This window comes from Hermetia illucens, chromosome 6 (assembly GCF_905115235.1).
Source record: "Hermetia illucens chromosome 6, iHerIll2.2.curated.20191125, whole genome shotgun sequence".
Classification (NCBI taxonomy): Eukaryota; Metazoa; Arthropoda; class Insecta; order Diptera; family Stratiomyidae; genus Hermetia; species Hermetia illucens.
Genome location: NC_051854.1, coordinates 76,441,212 through 76,459,812, shown reverse-complemented (window position 1 = coordinate 76,459,812; position 18,601 = coordinate 76,441,212). Strand labels below are relative to the sequence as shown.

Below are 18,601 nucleotides of genomic sequence, written 5' to 3'. Positions count from 1 at the left end.
TAATTGCGTGTCCAGATAGCTGAGTGGTTAGAGCACAAGGCAATCGTACAGAAGGTTGCGGTATAAATCTCACTGATGGCAGTGGGATTTGCATCGTGATTGGACGTCGGATACCAGTCCACTCAGCTGTGAATGAGTACCTGAGTCAAATCAGGGGAACAATCTCGGGCGAGTGCAGTGCTGACCACATTCCCTCCTACAGGGTACTATTACCCTGTAGTGTACCGTTACGGTCTTGAATGAAGTGCTCTAACACACTTGGAGGCCCTGATCCAATATGGATTGTTGCGTCAACGATTATTATTAATAATTGCTCTAAACAACGATGTTTGGAAAGTACATACTATAAACGCAGATGACGACAGAGCTATCTCGAAAAATCCAGTGGTACACATATGAAGACAAAAGCAACAAGCATCTCCAGGTTATGGCTAGGGGACTCCACCCAGCGTGCCAAAAAGAGAACATTGTAGAGGACCTAAAGGGAAAACATTTTAAGACCCTACACGCTATGAATATATTGAAAAAAGAAAAGAATGTCAATGAAAAGGGAGGAACTATAATCAGTGGGCGAGGACTCCCACTGTCCACGCTTATGTTCAACAATTACAACTTAAGAGCTATCCTGAATATGAAGATCAAAATAGAAGCACTGAAACACTTGTCGGGAAGCCACGAGGGCTCTGATGACTTATAGATCCATAGCAGGAAAAAAATGGGGTTGCAGCCCGAAGATACTACTTTAGATATATACTGCAATGATGAAGCGGTCATCTGGGCAGACAGAACCGAACTCAGCACACAAACCAGGGAATTACATAAGCTCCAAAGGCTGGCTTGCGTGTGTATCAGTGGGGCAATGAGGACATGCCCAACGGCATCCCTAGAGGTCCTTCTGAAATTAATCCCTCTCCATCTGCACATAGAGATGCAGGCAAGAAGGGCAATATTCAGGATGGCCGGTAGTATCAGTGAGGTGGGGAGCTGCCTAAATCGAAGGAGGATTGACATTCTTTCTAGGCGGTATCCCGAATTATTGATGCCAAGGGATAACATGACAACGAGGTTTCACTTCGATAAGAACTTTGAAACACATTGGAGTAACAAGGCAAACTGGGAGAGCGTGGCTGCGCCATACGGCTTAAACCAGCAACTGATTACTCGGTACACTGACGGATCCCTCACAGCAAAGAGAGTGGGTGCCGGTGTCATTGGTCCAAGGAAAATGTGCTTTGAGCCAATGGGCAGATACACTAGCATTTTCCCTGTGCCTCTTTTAATCTCCAAAGGAACTACAGGGGGCAGAACATAGCTATTCTCACCGATAGCCAAGCAGCGATCAAGGCACTTAGGTCCAACCAGGTGAACTCTAAACTGGTGTGGGAATGCCTTGAGAGACTGAATACACTTGGCTCGTCCAACAAGGTCTGGATACTTTGGATTCCAGGCCATGCTGGGTTGGAAGGCAACGAGGCAGCGGACGAACTAGCCAAGAAAGGAGCAGGGACGCCTTTACACGGGCTAGAACCCTTCTATGGAATCGGAAACGGTTTCATGGCTATGACTCTAAGAAATGAAGAGGAACGATTATGGGAACTATACTGGGCGGGCCTACTAGGGATGAAGCAGTCGAGGGTGCTTATTGGAGGATACGAGTCCATTCGCACAAAGGATTGCTTAAACCTCACCAAAAAGGTCCTCCGAATCATAGTGGGAATTCTCACTGGTCATTATTGGCTGAACTATCACCTATGGAAGCTAGGGATATCTACGGACACTGTCTGCAGGACTTGTTCCCTTCATTCCTGCTAACAAGTCTAGTGGTTCCCGAAATATCGGTATTTGCAAAGTAAAATTCTACACTAGGGAATAGAAAAAATAAGTTTTTTTATTTCAACCAAAGTGCTCGGGTGGGCTCCAGAGTCTTCTCTCAACAAAAACGAAATCAAAATATGCGAAACTCTGTCAGTCGTAGGTGGTTTTAGTGGGTAAAAGTCCCGCCCTCTTAGGGATCGTGAACCTTGAGGTTGGTCTTTTGAAAATTTCCATCTCTTAAAAAAATAATATATTTGGCTTTTGTTTATTATTTATGCTAAGAAGATTTAAAGAGATTATATAATAAATACTTATTAAAATAATAAAATACAAGAACAAAACATAGTAATAAACACACATACACCGGACAAACATATTTTTTTTCTAAATAAATAGGCTTAATTCAAAAGTTTTTATTTAAACAGTTTGTTTTTCAGCTTCTTTTTATGATACTTCTCATTACACGTCCCTCCCATTGAATATACTTGGGCCTTTAGAAGCATTTTATCATTTTTTCCTATTTTTCTTCAGTGTTCCCTCAATTTTCTTCAATGGCAGCTTTCACCACCGATAGAGCGCAACCTCCCATCATAAATGCGATTGAACAAATCCACAGATTTTCTATGAGGTTTAGTTCAGAAATTACAGATCATCACTAAGACTTAAAAGCACGTTTTTCAACAAGCTGCAATAATAGCTTATATCTTGCAAAGCAAATTGGGGACCTTTCAGGATGTCCAATACTAGTCCATAGAATGGTATGTGTGGTGTAATTAATGATTATTCTTGTCTAAAGTTTCCAAGGTATCGTGTTTCACTTTTCCGCCGAACCTCTTCCCAAAACTTGTTTAAGCCGCCATCCAAACTGAACTTGTTTTAATCACCCAAGATGGCGGTTTGCCCCTCGATATTCCAAAATATTTTTGGTCCAATTTTGCCAAAGTAAATTTGAGGCTCTGGCGACCTTATTTGATATTTGATGTGTTCCTCTTTGCTTGAAAAATTGTTGAACACATCTTATTGTACAAAATATAGCTGAACGCTGAATTTTTCGCAGTTTGCAGGAAGTTGGTTGCATTCTAGCATAAACTTAAGGGGGTTTTCGTGTAAATTTCTAAAATAAAGTTATATGCTGTTATTAACTATATTTGTGCAGATATTCTAATTTTTTTTTGGGGTAGGGTGGGCGAATGCATGTACACACCCCCAGTGTTGGACTCCCGTCAGAGAGTTCCTTTCACCAACGGGAGGGGAAAGTAGGAAGGGAACTGTCAGTTCAAGGAACCTCCTGCCATCCGGTTCCTCCACCGGTCGAGCTCTATCTTCTTAGCAACGAGAAGGACCCGAACATAATGGGCAGCACTCCTCAGCATCTCTTCGACAATGTTGTCTGGAGAAAGATCACCTGTGTTTAAATAGAGCTGCTGACGAATCCCACCCCACCTTCCACAAGAAAAAAAAGTGTGGTGGGCGTCGTCCACAACTTCATTGCAACACACAATCCGGTGATCGCGCCTTTTCAATCTTGTGCAGGTAAGACTGAAAACTTCTATACCCACTTAAAAATTGGGTAAGAAAATAGTCAGTTTCACCATGTTCCGGATTCAGCATGCTTCCAAGTCACCTCATACCTCTGCGCCGTAGAGCAGGACAGACTGCGTTGAACTCATCAACAGACGTCGCCTGCTAGACGTAGAACCCCCAATGTTTACCATTAGTCTACTTAGCACCGAAACTCCAGCTGCAGCCTTGTTCGCTGCTCCTTTGATTTGCTAAAAAAAGTTCATCTTTGAGTCAAGAGTCAACCCGGGGTACTTTACCGCTGATTTTGACAATTATCGACTCGCCGAACGATATGAGACGCGGGGAGGGGGGGGGGGGGTCCCCATTCACCTCGTCGACCAGATCTTCCCAGTAGCGAGCTTTACTCTTGTTTATTGCGCTTTCGGGGGGGTTTTCGATTAAAATTTCTAAAACGAAGTTATCCGCTATTATTTACAGATATCGCAATAGAATGTATTTTGGGGTGCAGATTCAAAACTGAGGCGCACCCATCTCAAATACCGCGTCTGTCAAAAAACAAAAGTGTTTCCTAATAAAGCTTCTGGCTACGAACTTAGTACGGGGAAAATAGTAAAAGAATTGACAAGGGGGGGCCTAATCAATTGCTAAAAATAATTAATTCAGCGTTCAAATTAAAATATAAATAATAATAATCGTTGGCGCGATAGTCCAATTAGATTGGGATTTTGAAATGTGTTAAAGCACTTCATTTAAGACAGTAACAGTACCCTACAGGACATACACTGTTGGAGGCAATGTGGTCATCATTGCGCTCGGCTGTGATTAATACCTTCATTTGACTCAGGTACTCATTTACAGCTGAGTCGACTAGTAGCGGACATCCAATCACAATATAAATCCCTCTGCCACCAGTGAACATTTGAACCACGAGCTTACGCTAGGACAGCCACTGAACCATTCAGACCCTAGAATCAAATGTCTTCCTCAACAATGAATATTGGCCGAAGTTATAATAGCTCCTAAATCAGAGAAGGAGCCAAGTAGAACCGAATCATACCAATCAATATCGTTACTCCGAACTATGAGCAAATTATTTGAAATCATCATCAACGGTGCAACAACCGGTATCCGCTCTAGGACTGCCTTACTAAAGAACTCCCGACATCCCGATTTTGCGCCGAGGTACACCAATTCGATATCTCTAAAAGCTGTCTGGCGTCCTAACCTACGCAATCGCTCCATCTCAGGCAGGATCTGCCTCATCTTCTTTTTCTACCATAGATTGTACCCTTATAGACTTTCCGGGTTGGATCATCCTCATCCATACAGATTAAGTGACCGGCCCACCGTAGCCTGTTGAGCCGGATTTTATCCACAAACAGACGGTCATAGTATCGCTCATAGATTTCGTCGTTATGTAGGCTACGGAATCATCAATTCTGATGCACGGCGTTAAAAATTCTTCGAAGGATTCTTCTCTCGAACGCCGCCAAGGGTTTGCAATTTTACTCGCTAAGAACCCATGTCTCCAAAGTATACATGAGGACTGGCAAAATCATTGTCTTGAACAGTAAGAGCTTTGAGCCCGTGGTGAGACGTTTCAGGCGAAACAGTTTTTGTAAGTTGAAATAGGCTCTGTTGGTTGCCAACAACCGTGCGCAGATTTCATCGTCGTATCTGTTATCGGTTGTGAATTTGAATCTTAGATAGGAGAAGTTATCAACGATCTCAAAGTTGTAGTCTCCTATTTTTATTATTCTCGTTTGACTAGTGCGATTTGATGTTGTTGATTGGTTGGTTTTTTGTGCTGATGTTGCCACCATATATTTCCACTTGCATTCATTGATGTGTAGCCCAAAATCTCGCGTCGCCTGCTCGTTCTAGATGAAGGCAGTTTGTACGTCTCGAGTCCTTCTTCCTATGATGTCGATATCGTTAGCATAGGTCAGTAGTTAGGTGGACGTAAAGAGGATCGTGCCAGCGTAAAAGTGATAAGACAATGCACTGAAGGGAGTGCAGTTAATGCGCAAGGACAATGTTTAGACGGCTTTGGCAAAAATAATGCTCGGACACAGGTGCATAAGAAACTTCACTCGCCGATAAAACGAACGTTTCCGAAAGATTCACATTCCTAAAAAAATGGTTGAATATCCTGCAGCATCTATGCTCTTGTGACTTTATTTAAATTTGAATAATAGTGACACAAAATTATTATCAATTAAAATTCGAACTAAAGTTTAAAAAATGTTAACTCACATTCAAATTCGGACCAGTTAAAAAAGTTTCTTGCGGGGTGTTTGTGGGGTTATTTGTGCAACAAGGCAACAAACCATATTTCATCGCCCTACTTCACATTTTACGTGCGAAATTAACTTTAAGAGTTTGAGGTTTTAATGAGGAACTGTCAGTACCCCGTCTGCCACGACGCGATTTGTGACGTCATACATATTGGCGCCGGCTTTCCAGTGCGTTTAAAGTTGGTTGAAATGTAAAATGCTGATCATTTAAAAAGCACAGTATTTTTTCAAGAACGGTCTGTGAGAGTTTTGTTAGATTGCATCATAGAAACGAATATGTTCATAATGGTAGTTCAAATACTAAGCAACAAGTATGTGAACTGCCATTTGTACATTTGTATACATTTAAGCGACAACAGTAAATAAAAAGCGTAATGAATTAGAGCATTATCAATTTTGTGAGTCACTGTAGATAAAGAATAATACCACCCGTTATTTTATCTAAGGTTCGAAAATCCTAATTAGTATAGTTGGACCATTTTCTTCTAATTCGTTTTTCTTGGTCGTAAGCCATAAGCCATTCCCCTAAACGCGGGGGGATTCCCCGGACGACGTCGAATTTCCACAACGGGTTTCCCTTTAATTGTGAGGGGTCCATAGAAAGTTGAAACTTTGAAGGTTGCTATGTAACGTATAGTTTTCATTTTCCTTCTAAAAATGTTGGTAATTTATTTGCGTTTGGAAATCTAACTAGAAGTTATTTTTTGAAAACATTTTGCCCCATTGGAAAATGACATAATAGGTAAATTCCCCTAATGTGGCCATTTTTCGCTTATGTCAATTAAAGCGTAACAAAAGAGCAGTGCGGTGGCAGCTGCTCGCTGTGGATTTGTTTTTATTTTCGTTTCGAGGTGTTTTGATGTTGTCACACGAATTCACTCTCTGCACCAGCCCTTACTCAAGTAATTTATTTTGTTGCGATCCTGAGATTTAGAAAGTCGATCTTTATTTTGATGTGAAGTTTCGCAGGCCATTTTAGGCAACTTGTGACATTTGTGCGTGAGAATAAACGACAAACGAGAGCAATAACTAGGCTTACGCAAGACGGAGCGAAAACGTTAGCAGCCTTATTTAAAGCAATATGACACATCCTGCTGTATATTTAATCTCGATTGGAGTAGCTGTAGGGGTTGCACTGTTCGCATTTTTCGCCAATGCACCTCAGTACAATCGCACAGGCCAGCATCGATCCCATAGGACTTTTGATTTTGAATACGTGTAAGTCTGGAACTAGAGGTTGTCGCTGCACGATATCAACATTGTCTCCTTGCGATTTCAGGGATAATTCCAGAGAATGCACGATTTGTATTAGTAATATAACATCAGACTTGACCTACTTGGACTGCGGTCATGCCTTCCACAGGCGGTGCATCCGAAAGTGGCTTAATACAAGCGACACCTGCCCCAATTGCAAGCAAATCCAACGGAATCAGATCTGAAAGTTCGACTTTGATCCAAACCCTGCTTGAGTTACAGTCGCATCACGGATATTCCGTCGAGTGATGAGAGTTTAAACGAGACCATCGGCGAAAGAGTGTCGTGTGCTTCGTTTGTGTTTATTAAATTGATATTACGAATTGTGATTTTAGCAATAAAAATGTAATAATAAAGCAGATTTGTATTAGATTCAAATGGTGTCTTTTGTTTTCAAAAACCTACGAGTTGCGATAGCGCCGTTGCGCCGCAATCTGGGCAAGTGGTAACATCCAAAGCACGTAGCTATGTCTAGTACGTTCCCGCTGCCATTGATTATTCGCATACTAAATAGTATGGTTAGATATAGATTACTTTACTGCGTTAAAGGACTCTCGCCTTATCGTTTTTAAGGCTTTGTTTCTAAAACGAAACCTTATTAACATCGGTTTAATGTTTGTCCGTGTGTCTGCCTGTGGGTCACCCGCACTTCTCTGAGAAGCAACTATACCAATTGACATAAAATTTAGTGAGAAGTCCCAATACATGCCAAAGGGGGATGCAATAGAGTTATGTTGAGTATCAAATGAAAGGCCTCGATCAGATATTTGATGCCAGTCTTCCGGTTTCCCGACTTGTTCGTTACAGCTAATCCATATCATTTTCATTAGCAAAGTTAGACCTTTGAAACTGTATAGGTTGGTGGGTCCAGGGGCCGGGCAAATGGTCGGTAAACGGCGCAATCTCTTAAAAAACTTTAAACGCTCGTATCTCCGTTAATGTTGAGAATTTCCAGAAAAGGCCTAATTCAAGATCAATTGTACAGGAGACAGTTAGATATTTAAAATGGGACGTAGGTAGTAGGTAGGTCTATTAGCCGGAAAGTGTTGGAATCTAATGAAGATCACACCCTCCCCCGATCGTAGCGATCACGAATTGAGTCCCCTTTTTCGAAATTCTCAATATTAACGGAGATATAAGCGTTTAAAGTTTTTTTCCTGGCACCTAGACCCCACAACCTATATACCATTTTGAAGCTCAGACCCCCTACCAATAGTAGTGATCACGAATTAAGCTCCTTTTTGCGAAATTCGCAATATTCACGGAGATATAAGCGTTTAAAGTTTTTCCCAAGATTCCTCCAAATTTCAGCAATTTTCCTCGTACCCGGGTCCCCCAACCTATATACCATTTTTAAGCTCATACCCTCCTTCGAAAGTAGTGATCCCGAATTAACATCCTTTTCTCGAAATTCTCAATATTAACGGAGATCTAAGCATTTAAAGTTTTTCCCAAGATTCCTCCAAATTTCAGTAATTTGCCTGGCACACCGACCCCCCAACCTGGTAACCATTTTGAAGTTCAGACTCTTCTCTGATAGTAGTGATCACGTATTAAACTCTTAATAGCGCTTCAAGTTTTTCTCGAGATTCGTCGAAATTTCAGAAATTTTTCTGGCACCCAGACCGCCAACCTATATACCATCTTGAATCTCAGACCCTCTATCGGAAGTAGTGATCACAAATTAAGCCCTTTTCTGCGAAATTCTCAATATTAACGGAGACATAAGCGTTTAAAGTTTTTCCCAAGATTAGTCGAAATTTTTGCGGCACCCAGACCGCCAACCTATATACCATTCTGAAGCACAAACCGTCTACCAGAAGTAGTGATCACAAATTAAGCTCCTTTTTGTGAAATTATCAATATTAATGTAGATATCAGCGTTTAAAATTTATATACCATTTTGAAGTTCAGACCCTTTACCTGAAGTATTGATCACATACACCCTCCCCACATACAGGTTATGGGGTCAAGAAACCGGGAAAGTAGTCGAAAGTGGGAGAATTTTTCGAGAAACTTTAGAAGCTTGTATCTCCGTTAATATTGAGAATTTCCAGAAAGGAGCTTAACTCGTGGTCGGTTCTATAGAGGAGGGTTAGACTTTTAAAATGGTATATAGGCTGGGTGGTCCGGACACCGGGAAAATGGCCGCAAAGTGGCTTAGTCTTTTGAGGGTTGGGCTGTCATGGTGCTCGGAAAACGGCCGGGGACTCCAGGAGGAGGAGGAGGAGTTTCATGAAAAGGAGTTGAATTTGTGATCGCTCGTGTAGAGAAGATTTGTTTTCGGCAACTGGGATCTTTTTAAATTTTTTTTTTTTACTGATACTGTATAACACACAGTCCATTTTTCAATAATAATAAGTCAATTTTTATATAATAATTAAACATTTAAATAATATTTCCCGAAATTTCTGTTGCATAGAATGTAAAATAAAAGGAGTAGATGTGGATTTCCGGAGGCTCTAAAAAATGCAAAAATAAACTATAAATATACCTGGAACTTTCAACTTCCGATTTCTCGACTTGCTGAAGTACTGCTTAGTTTAGTAGCAGCCGCGCATTTCACCGATGTCTGCTTTCAATTAACTTTTATTAAGATATTCTTTAGGTATTCGTGAGTTGAAATGTCAAAGGGTAAAAAAAGTTCGCGGAAATTCAAATTGTTTCCAAATATATATGATAGGTTTGAATCGGTAGAAGTTCGAGACCACACAATAATGACACTCGTATCCTGTTCATGTCTCAGTTTTGGTGTGATATATTCAAACAGATTTTCCAATGCTCGAAATATACACATTTCAGAATTTAATTTAGATTATTTTTGTGGTTGCCACAGAAACTTGTTGACGCATCGGGTCATTTCTTCTAATCGAGAGTATACCGTCATTATTACCGACGCTGGATTGTGGTGTTAACTAAATATTGAATGAGTCAATTTTATCCGAAAATGTCACGTTGGGAGCCATCCGATATCCAGGGGATCTATCTCCTTCCCATCCAGCAACAATATTAATAGACTTTCTTTCTGAATGGCTTATAACTGCAGAGAATACTGAAATAAGTATCGTATACTTTCCATGATAACCTGGCATACCTATTACCTGATCGATTGCTATGATTCCTCTGAGTTATATAAATTTGAGGAAAATAGCGAAAGTGTTTTAATTTTGTCTGAATTTCGTTGATGCTTTTGTCGGTTACCCTCCAATATTCCTACGTGCCATGAATCTTAGATAAAATTCAAATCTCGTTTCTCAGTTTTTGAGACTCTTGACATCAAATCAGTAAACGTAAAATGTACAGGTAACCAAAGCCAAACATTTTAAGTGCTTTTTGCTAATTCTAGTCAGTTTGTAAACATCTTGTTTCCACTTTCGAGTAGAATACAAATTTTAGTAACTATGTATATATATGAGTATCTTTTGGATGAACTGCTGCCTCATTTTCGATTGGAATTGTCCGAACATGCATTCAACTCATCTGGACTCTGATATTTGAATCAATATAGCTTGAAGAGGAATAGAAATCGTAAAGGAGACAAATTAGATAATAGAATAATGATTTACTTGATGTAACCAACAACCTTTTTGCTTTTCGGCCAAAAAATCTAACTCCATTCATACGATGAACCGGATGAGTTATTTGCTAAGACATCCGCGTTTTCAAGGATGGTTCTCTAATCTATTCAACACTGGACGGTTCCTGTCTGATACACTGACGGCAAATGTTTCACCTCTAACTCAGGCACCCTATGCGTATTACGGAAACTGTACCGGAAGAAAGTAATCAAAGCTTCGGTTTTGCCGATATGGCCAACAACTGCTTCAACTGGTGCAGGATGTGTGACCTTATTAGGTTTTTCTCTCCATTCTTTCTTCTTCAGCATACATACATACTGGTGAATCTACTCCGAATTTGATTATTAATATTACTGAGATTAGATTGATATGATTAATTTAGAACGATTAAACCAGTTCATAAGCGATGCAGCTGGCGTTTCTAAGGTTTATACTGATTAAAATCGGTTCACTACTTATTTTTTTTGTAAGATTTTGTTTTGCACAAAATCTTATTAAAATCGGTTCACTCGCCGTCTGTCTATCTTTTTTATGAAGGTCAAAATCTTGAAAGACGTCGGTTTTGCGCCGAGGTCCATCAATTCGATATCCCTAAAAGCTGTCTGGCGTCCTGACCTACGCCATCGCTCCATCTTAGGTAGGGTCTGCCTCGTCTTCTTTTTCTACCATAGATATTGCCCTTATAAACTTTCCGGGCTGGATCATCCTTATCCATACGGTTTAACCTATTGAGCCGGATTTTATCTTCAACCTGACGGTCATGGTATCGCTCGTAGATTTCGTCGTTATGTATGCTACAAGAATCCGTTCATCCTCATGTAGGGGGCCAAAAATTCTTCGGACGGTTCTTTCTCTCGAACGCGGCCAAGAGTTCGCAATTTTTCTTGCTAAGAACCCAAGTCTCCGAGGAATACATAAGGACTAGCAAAATCATAGTCTTGTATAGTAAGAGCTTTGACCCTATGGTGAGACGTTTCGAGCGGAACCGTTTTTATAAGCTGAAATAGGCTCTGTTGGCTGCCAACAACCGTGCGCGGATTTCATCATCGTAGCTGTTATCGGTTGTGATTTTCGACCCTAGATAGGAGAAATTATCAACGGTCTCAAAGTTGTATTGTCCTATTCTTATTCTTCCCGTTTTTAAAGCCTAGATTTCGCATGGTTGCACCATTGTGTTTGATCAGTTTCGCATAGTAATAAGCGAACATTAGCATATTCTGTGAAAACAAATGTACACCCCCCTTTCGCATATATGGGGAGTCTGCCCCCCCCCCCTTACATACAGTAAAAAAAATTTCGCCACCCATTGTATGTAAAGGAATTCACCGACCAAATTTTAAGATAATTGGTTCAGTCGTTTTCGAGCAAATCACGTGTGACAGACGACAGACGGACGGCCATCGAATCGATTCGAAAATAAATTTGTGTGAAACAAGGTCGGGCAGCTGCATAAAAATGCAAGGTTGTCTCCTCCTCACATTGGCTGCACATAACCGAAACCACCGCCCCAATCTCTTCCATATGGTAGTTTAAGGAGCAGTGTCCCGTTAAAAGCCCTACTAAGATGTTCATTTCCCGCTTTTTAAGAGACAACAAAAATGCCCCCTGACGACCCCAGCTTCTTTGACAAGAATTTTCGCCTACCGTTCAAATTTCTCCACTCGGCTGCATGAATCCTTGCAATTTCATCCTTCGGAGTAGACTTGACAGTGGATGGACGGATTCCAAAAGCTGGTTCTGGCCTCACCATTGTGGATCTAGACCCTCGGCGAGCCAGTCTGTCAGCCTCCTCATTGCCAGCTGGATTTCCGCCCCTTCTAAGGTGGGCAACGTATAGTTCATCCACCTGGCGTTCCTAGTGAACGTAACTAGTCCAGTCTTCCTAGCGTTCACCTTGAGTCCAGTGCGAAGGCACCAACTTCGGATTTCATGCAGTGCAAAGACTTTTTAGTCCTTCAGGAGCCATAGCAGGGTATCCATTACCAGGGACCATAACAGCGGAGAGAGAACCCCTGTGGGCAGCCCCTAAGACATCCTGCCTCAATAAACTTCTGGCCGAACAACATGTGGATTTTCCTCCATTCTTGCATGTGAAGGATCCAACTGATTAACAGCGATTCGATTCCATGCTCTCTTGCCACATCACAAATTTCGTGAATGAGGCAGAATTGAAGGCACCTTCGATGTCTATGTATGCGCCTAAGGTGTATTCTTTATCGGACATCGCCTTTTCAATTTTTGCCGTGAGTTCATGGAGTGCTGTCTACGTGGATTCGCCTTTCTGGTAGACGTGTTGCTTATGGTGAAGTGGCCCACTTAGGAATGTATGTATCCCTTATGAACCGATCTACTGGTCTTTTTAGTCCTTTTAGTAGGAGTCGGAAACTTTTTGCATCCGTGTAGGTGGGTTTACGTGTGCGTAAGTGAGTTTCCCTGGTTCGGGAATAAATATCACCTTCACATCACGCCAGTTAATTGGAATATAAGCGTGTGCTAAGCATGCACGATATATATTCCGAATATATAGACCCAGGCATTCAATCTATTACTAGCGCAAGAATGATGCATCCGGACCTGCAAACTTGTATCTACGGAAAGAGTTAAATGTCAATTTTACTCGTTCCAGTGATATTACTTTGCATGCCACATTCCAGTATCTCGGTTGAGGACTGCATGCACCTGTCGACCCCGAGATTAGATTTTAGATGCTGCCTGAGAAGTGCACTTCAAGCAAATTGCTTGCCGCTTCTTTATCGCCATCCGTCCTGTAAACGTAAATAACCAAGATTCTGGCTACTTTCTTTAACAAGAATCCACATCAGCTTTGAGGAAGCCTCAAGGGAGTTAGTCTCTTCACAAAACCGTCCCCATGATGATCGTTTAGCCGATCTTATGCTTTTCTTTAAAGCTGTGCCTCTTTATAGCTATTCCAGCCAGCGGATGAATCACACTTCAGACCACGATTATGGAACATCCTTGTCTTTCTCCTCGGTTTTGGCAAATTCAAGTTCTTCTTTGGTGTCTTGAGTGGACTCTCATGCTAGTTGTCTGGGTCGTCTTCTCAATTCCAGCAATGGATTTGATGCGCTTCCCAGGAATCGTGACGAGGGCGCTCGGTTCTATTTTATACATCGCCCAATCTGTCTTCCACGGATTCCTAAATGGAGTAGGTGGAGGTGGATCCATGCCTATTGCGTAATCAATGCATCTGTGATCTGAGAGTGTGATATCGTTTGATAGTCTCACTCACTACACTCTCCGACCAGAGCCGCAATGTCAGGGGATGCCACCGTGACATCAATGACCTCTCACCTGACCACGTGGGTTCATTACCCAAATTAAGAATCTGCAGATCAATTCCTACTATCCTCTTACATTGATGTTGGAACTTCCCCGGCATATGTGGTAAGCGTTGACAACACATCCTATTATTATTATTCCTATTACCCTCATGCGTTTACTTTTGGCATATCGGATAGGTCATAGGGGAAATATGCAGAGCATCATAGTATCTCTTTTTCTCCCTGTTGATTTTTAAGGGCAAGTTTAGTCGATGTGGTGTCGCCATCATATAGGTCGTTAACCAAATTAGCGTGGAAGCATTTTGAGGTTACCATGTAGGAGCGGTGTCGATCACTTCCATTGGTATACAACAGGTCAGCATGTTAGAAGTTTAGGTCCCTAACTACCCCACCAGCAACCCATGCTACTTATACACTGCTCAATATCGCAACCGGATAGATTAGAGTCGGCTGAGCCCTCTTTGCTGGCTTTTGTGTCAAAGAGTTGGGATCGTCAGAGGACCGCTGCCGCTTCGGTTTCCCCTTCGCCGGAGGTGTACCGAACGATCTTTTCCTCTCAAGCTTGGTACAGCCCGTGGGATATGATTTGCCCGAAGGCAGTTTACCGGGAGGCGGTTTGCACGGAGGCGGTTTGCCCGAAAGCGATTTGCTCGGAGGCGGTTTGCTCGAAGGCTGTTTGCTGTCCGTGGACAGGTGCTTACCCATGGGCAAGACTTTAGCTTCAGCAGGTGAAGCCGATTGTAGCCCGGGGTCAGGAGTGCTGATCTGCTTCGTCTCATCTGGTGAGGACTAGGTCCCAATTAGATGGATTCCCACTTGAGTAAGTGGAGAATCTGAGCCTAACCTTAGGTTCTCCATCGATGAGCTTCGTCACGATAGAGATTTAATTTTAGTTTTTTATAGATTTTGGTTTTTTTTTGTTTTCTCATAATTGGCTGCCATGGGTTCAATTTTATTAGGGAAAGTCAGTCGATCACCGCAGAGCCTCTTTTTGCTGAGACAAGGCAAGTTGAAACGGGGGTCGCCCTCGGCACGGTACTTACACCTTTACTTGGGGTTTTGATTACAACTTGACTTCAGGTGTCACCTCTCTTTTCCTTGAGGATCCTCCTTACTAAACATTAAACGAAGTAGGTAATCGTCGAGGGAGCACATCGAAGACGGTGGTACAACTGTCACAAAGCTTGACAAATTTCTTAGGCTCAGGCCGCCCGTAAGTCCACTCAAAAATGCTTTCCGCGAATTGGTTGAAGCAGTTGGTTCAATGTTCAAACCGCCGGGAGGAGGCATTTTCCCTTCTCTTTGGAAGGTGGCGAGTCTTGCGCTAATCAGCAAAGGGAAGGGCGAACTTGAGTTGCCGTCTTCATATCAATCACTTTATATGCTTCACAATGTTAGAAAAGTGCTCAAGAAGCTCATCAGAAGTAGACTCATTGAAGCGATATGCGCCGGCGGAGGTTTATCCCCACGGCAGTTCGGCTTAAGAGCGGGGAAATCCACAGTTGATACTGTCATGCAAATCGTGGATTCCGTTCGTCGCAGACGACGATCTCGACGGGTGGTGCCCTTCCTGACGCTTGACGTCAGAAATCCCTTTAATCTCCATAAGATGGAAAAATATTCTAGACACACTAGATAACACTTTCCACGTGCGAAACTATCTCTTACGGATATTGAAGGATTATCTTAGGAACTTCTCCATGCTCTATAGGACGCTAGAGGGTCTGAGGAGGATGCAGTCACGTCGGAGATCGTGCACGGATCCATCCTAGAGCCAGGTCTTTGGAATGCTTCTTAGTCTGATTAAATTCGACATGCAAGAAGAGTCGCACCTGGTCGGTTGTGCCGATGATGTCGCGGCGTTTGTTGCCGGACGTATTGCCGAACAGGAGCAAAGCAGACTTGGCATGCGACGGGTATGTGGATGGATGACTGCTCATGGTTGCAACCTTGCACTGGAAAAAACCAAAGTAGTTATCCTGACTAAAAAGAGAATTCCGATCCCATATCGAACAGCGAGTCGATAATCGAGTCAAAACCAACGGTAAAGTACTTCGGATTGACTCTTCACTTAAAGATGAGCTTTTTCGAGCAACTCAAACCAGCAGTGGATAGCACTGCAGCTGGAGTTTCGACCTTAAGTCGGCTAATGGCAAATATTGGGGGTCATACGTCTAACAGGCAACGTGTTCTAATGAGTTGATCGCAGTCTGTTCTGCTCTAACGCGCAGAGGTATGGGCTGATGCTTTTGGCAAGGAGGTGTATCTTAAGCGTCTTGCCGAAATACGGAGGCGGGGAAATTTCCAGGTGTCATCTGTCTCTGACCCGCCCGTGATGGTGATCGCGGGAGTGATCTCCGTTGCTTTTCTTGCTAAGGAACATAAAGCCATATATAAGCCCAAGGGAGAAGAGTCAAGGAAAGTAGTTGCTCGTGAAGGACGGCAAAGTACACTAGTTTAGTAGCAACTCTCTTGCCAAATTGAGGCTACAGGCAGGTGAATTCCGTGGCTCACTAGCAACTTAGGAGCGTGGCTGACTCGGAAACATTGTGAGACTGACTATTTCCTTACCCAATGGGCATGGAGGTTTTCTGTCTTACCTGAATAAGATTGGAAAAGTAGGATCCTCTGATTGTGTGGAGTTGTGGACGATGTCCATCACACATTTTTTTCTTGTGAAAGGTGAGATGGGATTCGTCGGCACCTCCATTTAAACACAGGGGAACTCTCTCCAGATAACATTGTCGAAGTGATGCTGAGGAGCGTTGACAGGTGGAATAGTGTTGCGCATCCCGTTCGAGTTCTTCTCGCTGCAAAAAGATAGAGCTGGACCTGTGGAGAGGACGGATTGCAGTGGGCCCCTTGAAGAAACAATTCCCTTTCTCCTCTGCTCTCCCGTTTGGTGAATAGAATTCCCTGATTTGAAGGCGCCACAAAGAGAGAGAGCTCGATGGCTAGCCCGAAGTAATGTGACAAACGGCTCTATTCTAACTCTCTGACGATGAAGAGGTGTTTAATTGGTAGTCACGGTATAATGCAGACTGACTCCTATGCAAGCAATGTGCGTCAGATTTTCACTTACTCATGGAGCTACGGAGCTATGCCGTGCACGTCTAGACACATTTTTCGATCGCTATCATAATTTCATCAAAGGAATCGCCTATGATAATTCGATAGAGAACTTTCGCTTTAAGGCACTTCTAATAACTTGCCGTTACGAGAAAAGCGAAAAGTAATGTTGGATGTGAGTAGATATTCTAACAGCTACCCATCAAATTCGTATGTTCCTACATATTTCATAATTAAGAAAACGATCTTAAAAACGCTGGAAGGTGTTTATAGCACCTTTGGTCGCTAGACCACCCCATTGTATATAGACCATGCAATATATGTATTAATCCAAAATTCGGTTACTCCTTGTGCTACCATTACTAACCAGCGAAGTTCAGAGCACACTCATCTAAAATCGGCCCCAATTGCGCTACTCATATCAAGTTAATTTACTTCCAATAATTTCCATTACATTTCTTGTTTCTGATCTCAACGGTGCCTCTACATATTGTGTGGGGAAATGGGCTCCCCCAAGTGGGGGCCCCATCTATAAAACAATTCGAGTCAACTACTTTTTCTCGTATTTACCAGAAGGTTCGTGCTTAAATCCGTTGCTGGTGAAAACCCGGAAAGTTTGAATTAGTGAAAAGTGTTGTTTAACGGAGTAGAATTCTTGCGCAGATCTCCTAATCAACTCCTGGAATAAGATACTCAACCAAGGGATGCAGTCGTTAAATATCGTGGTATGTGAAAGATTTAAATACAAAGGAACGAGTAGATAGTTCAGTAAAACAGTGTTTTAAATGCTATCATAATTTGCAGTATTTTATGCTGATCTTTGCGCGAGGCTTACAGCCTAAATGCTTTCATTCATTGTTGGTAAAGGTCCAAGAGTTCCATAAATCTTACAAATGCTTATCTAAATGTTGATCTTAATTGAAGTGCATTGTTCATGAAAACTATTGAATGTGTAGGAAACCAAGTGTATTCACGAATAGTTCTTATCTTTGGGATATAATAAACAATGGTTTTTCGATTAAAACAGAAATAAATTTCGTTAAGCCACTATCATAAAATCCAAAATTGAGGGTCCCACTATGTAGGCTGCCGCTTCGAAGTATAGTTGCAATTTCCATTTAAGAACACTTACATATCTGGAACTTTAGTTACAACGGATGTGCTCGAAAGTTTATTAAACAAGAATAAATTCTTTGAAATGATTTTCCGATATTTGAAAATAATTTTCAGCTTCCATGAAAGTCGGGCTTCCGCTTTAACAGTTTAGCAAAAACAGTTTTCATCTCTATAAATCTCGAAACCCAGCTGCATGCTGGAAAATAGTATAATTTGTGGGTACAATCTAATCTACCTACAAAAACACGAAAACAGCCATCTGACCAAAGAGATACAAACTCAAGGGTATGACAATTTGTCTACCAATAACGTAACACACAGGGTCTAAAATACTCAACCCATTTTTTCTGAGAATATTATTAATTGCCCTCATTATGAATTACTCAAACCTTGTTCGTTTGCATTTGTAGCTTTCATTGCACGGTAAAGAAAAAAAGTTAAACTAGTTTAGGCGGTTAAACAACATTCCTTCAAACATTACTGGAAAATTCACTACCATAAATTCATGACTTTCGCAGTCATGCTAATTTGTCGACTGGTAGATTTCGCAGCCAAGGAACGTTCCAGGGCCATTGGATAAGTGGATTGGTAGAATTCCAGTAATTAATGGTAACCTCTTGGGAGGCTAGTCATCATCATCATCAGC

At 41.9% G+C, this 18,601-nt stretch overlaps 2 protein-coding genes across 4 annotated transcripts in view; both read left to right on the top strand.

The window, feature by feature from the left end:
* The first annotated feature begins 6,383 nt into the window (after positions 1-6,383).
* Positions 6,384-7,268, top strand: LOC119659214 (E3 ubiquitin-protein ligase RHA2B-like). Of its 3 annotated transcripts, none has more exons than XM_038067185.1 (3): positions 6,384-6,538; positions 6,598-6,854; positions 6,916-7,268. In XM_038067185.1, the coding sequence occupies exons 2-3, from the start codon at positions 6,718-6,720 to the stop codon at positions 7,073-7,075; spliced, it is 297 nt and encodes a 98-aa protein (XP_037923113.1). In that variant the 5' UTR covers positions 6,384-6,538; positions 6,598-6,717; the 3' UTR covers positions 7,076-7,268. The 3 variants fall into 3 exon arrangements, with proteins under 3 accessions (XP_037923113.1, XP_037923115.1, XP_037923114.1); XM_038067187.1 differs by having other exon boundaries at positions 6,396-6,538; positions 6,606-6,854; XM_038067186.1 differs by having other exon boundaries at positions 6,421-6,854.
* A 10,122-nt stretch (positions 7,269-17,390) lies between these two features.
* Positions 17,391-18,601, top strand: part of LOC119658863 (translation initiation factor IF-2) — a 36,623-nt gene continuing 35,412 nt past the window's right edge. Inside the window, exon 1 of the mRNA XM_038066619.1 lies at positions 17,391-17,564. Coding sequence (XP_037922547.1) covers positions 17,544-17,564 — 21 coding nt within the window. The 5' untranslated portion in view covers positions 17,391-17,543. The remainder of the gene's footprint in view (positions 17,565-18,601) is intronic.

What these genes read in the sequence shown, in the direction of transcription:
- LOC119659214 (XM_038067185.1), top strand. Translation starts at nt 6,718, where the DNA reads ATGACACATCCTGCTGTATATTTAATCTCGATTGGAGTAGCTGTAGGG. An exon ending in ACTTTTGATTTTGAATACGT is followed by an intron (nt 6,855 to 6,915) that starts GTAAGTCTGGAA and finishes TTGCGATTTCAG; the next exon opens with GGATAATTCCAGAGAATGCA.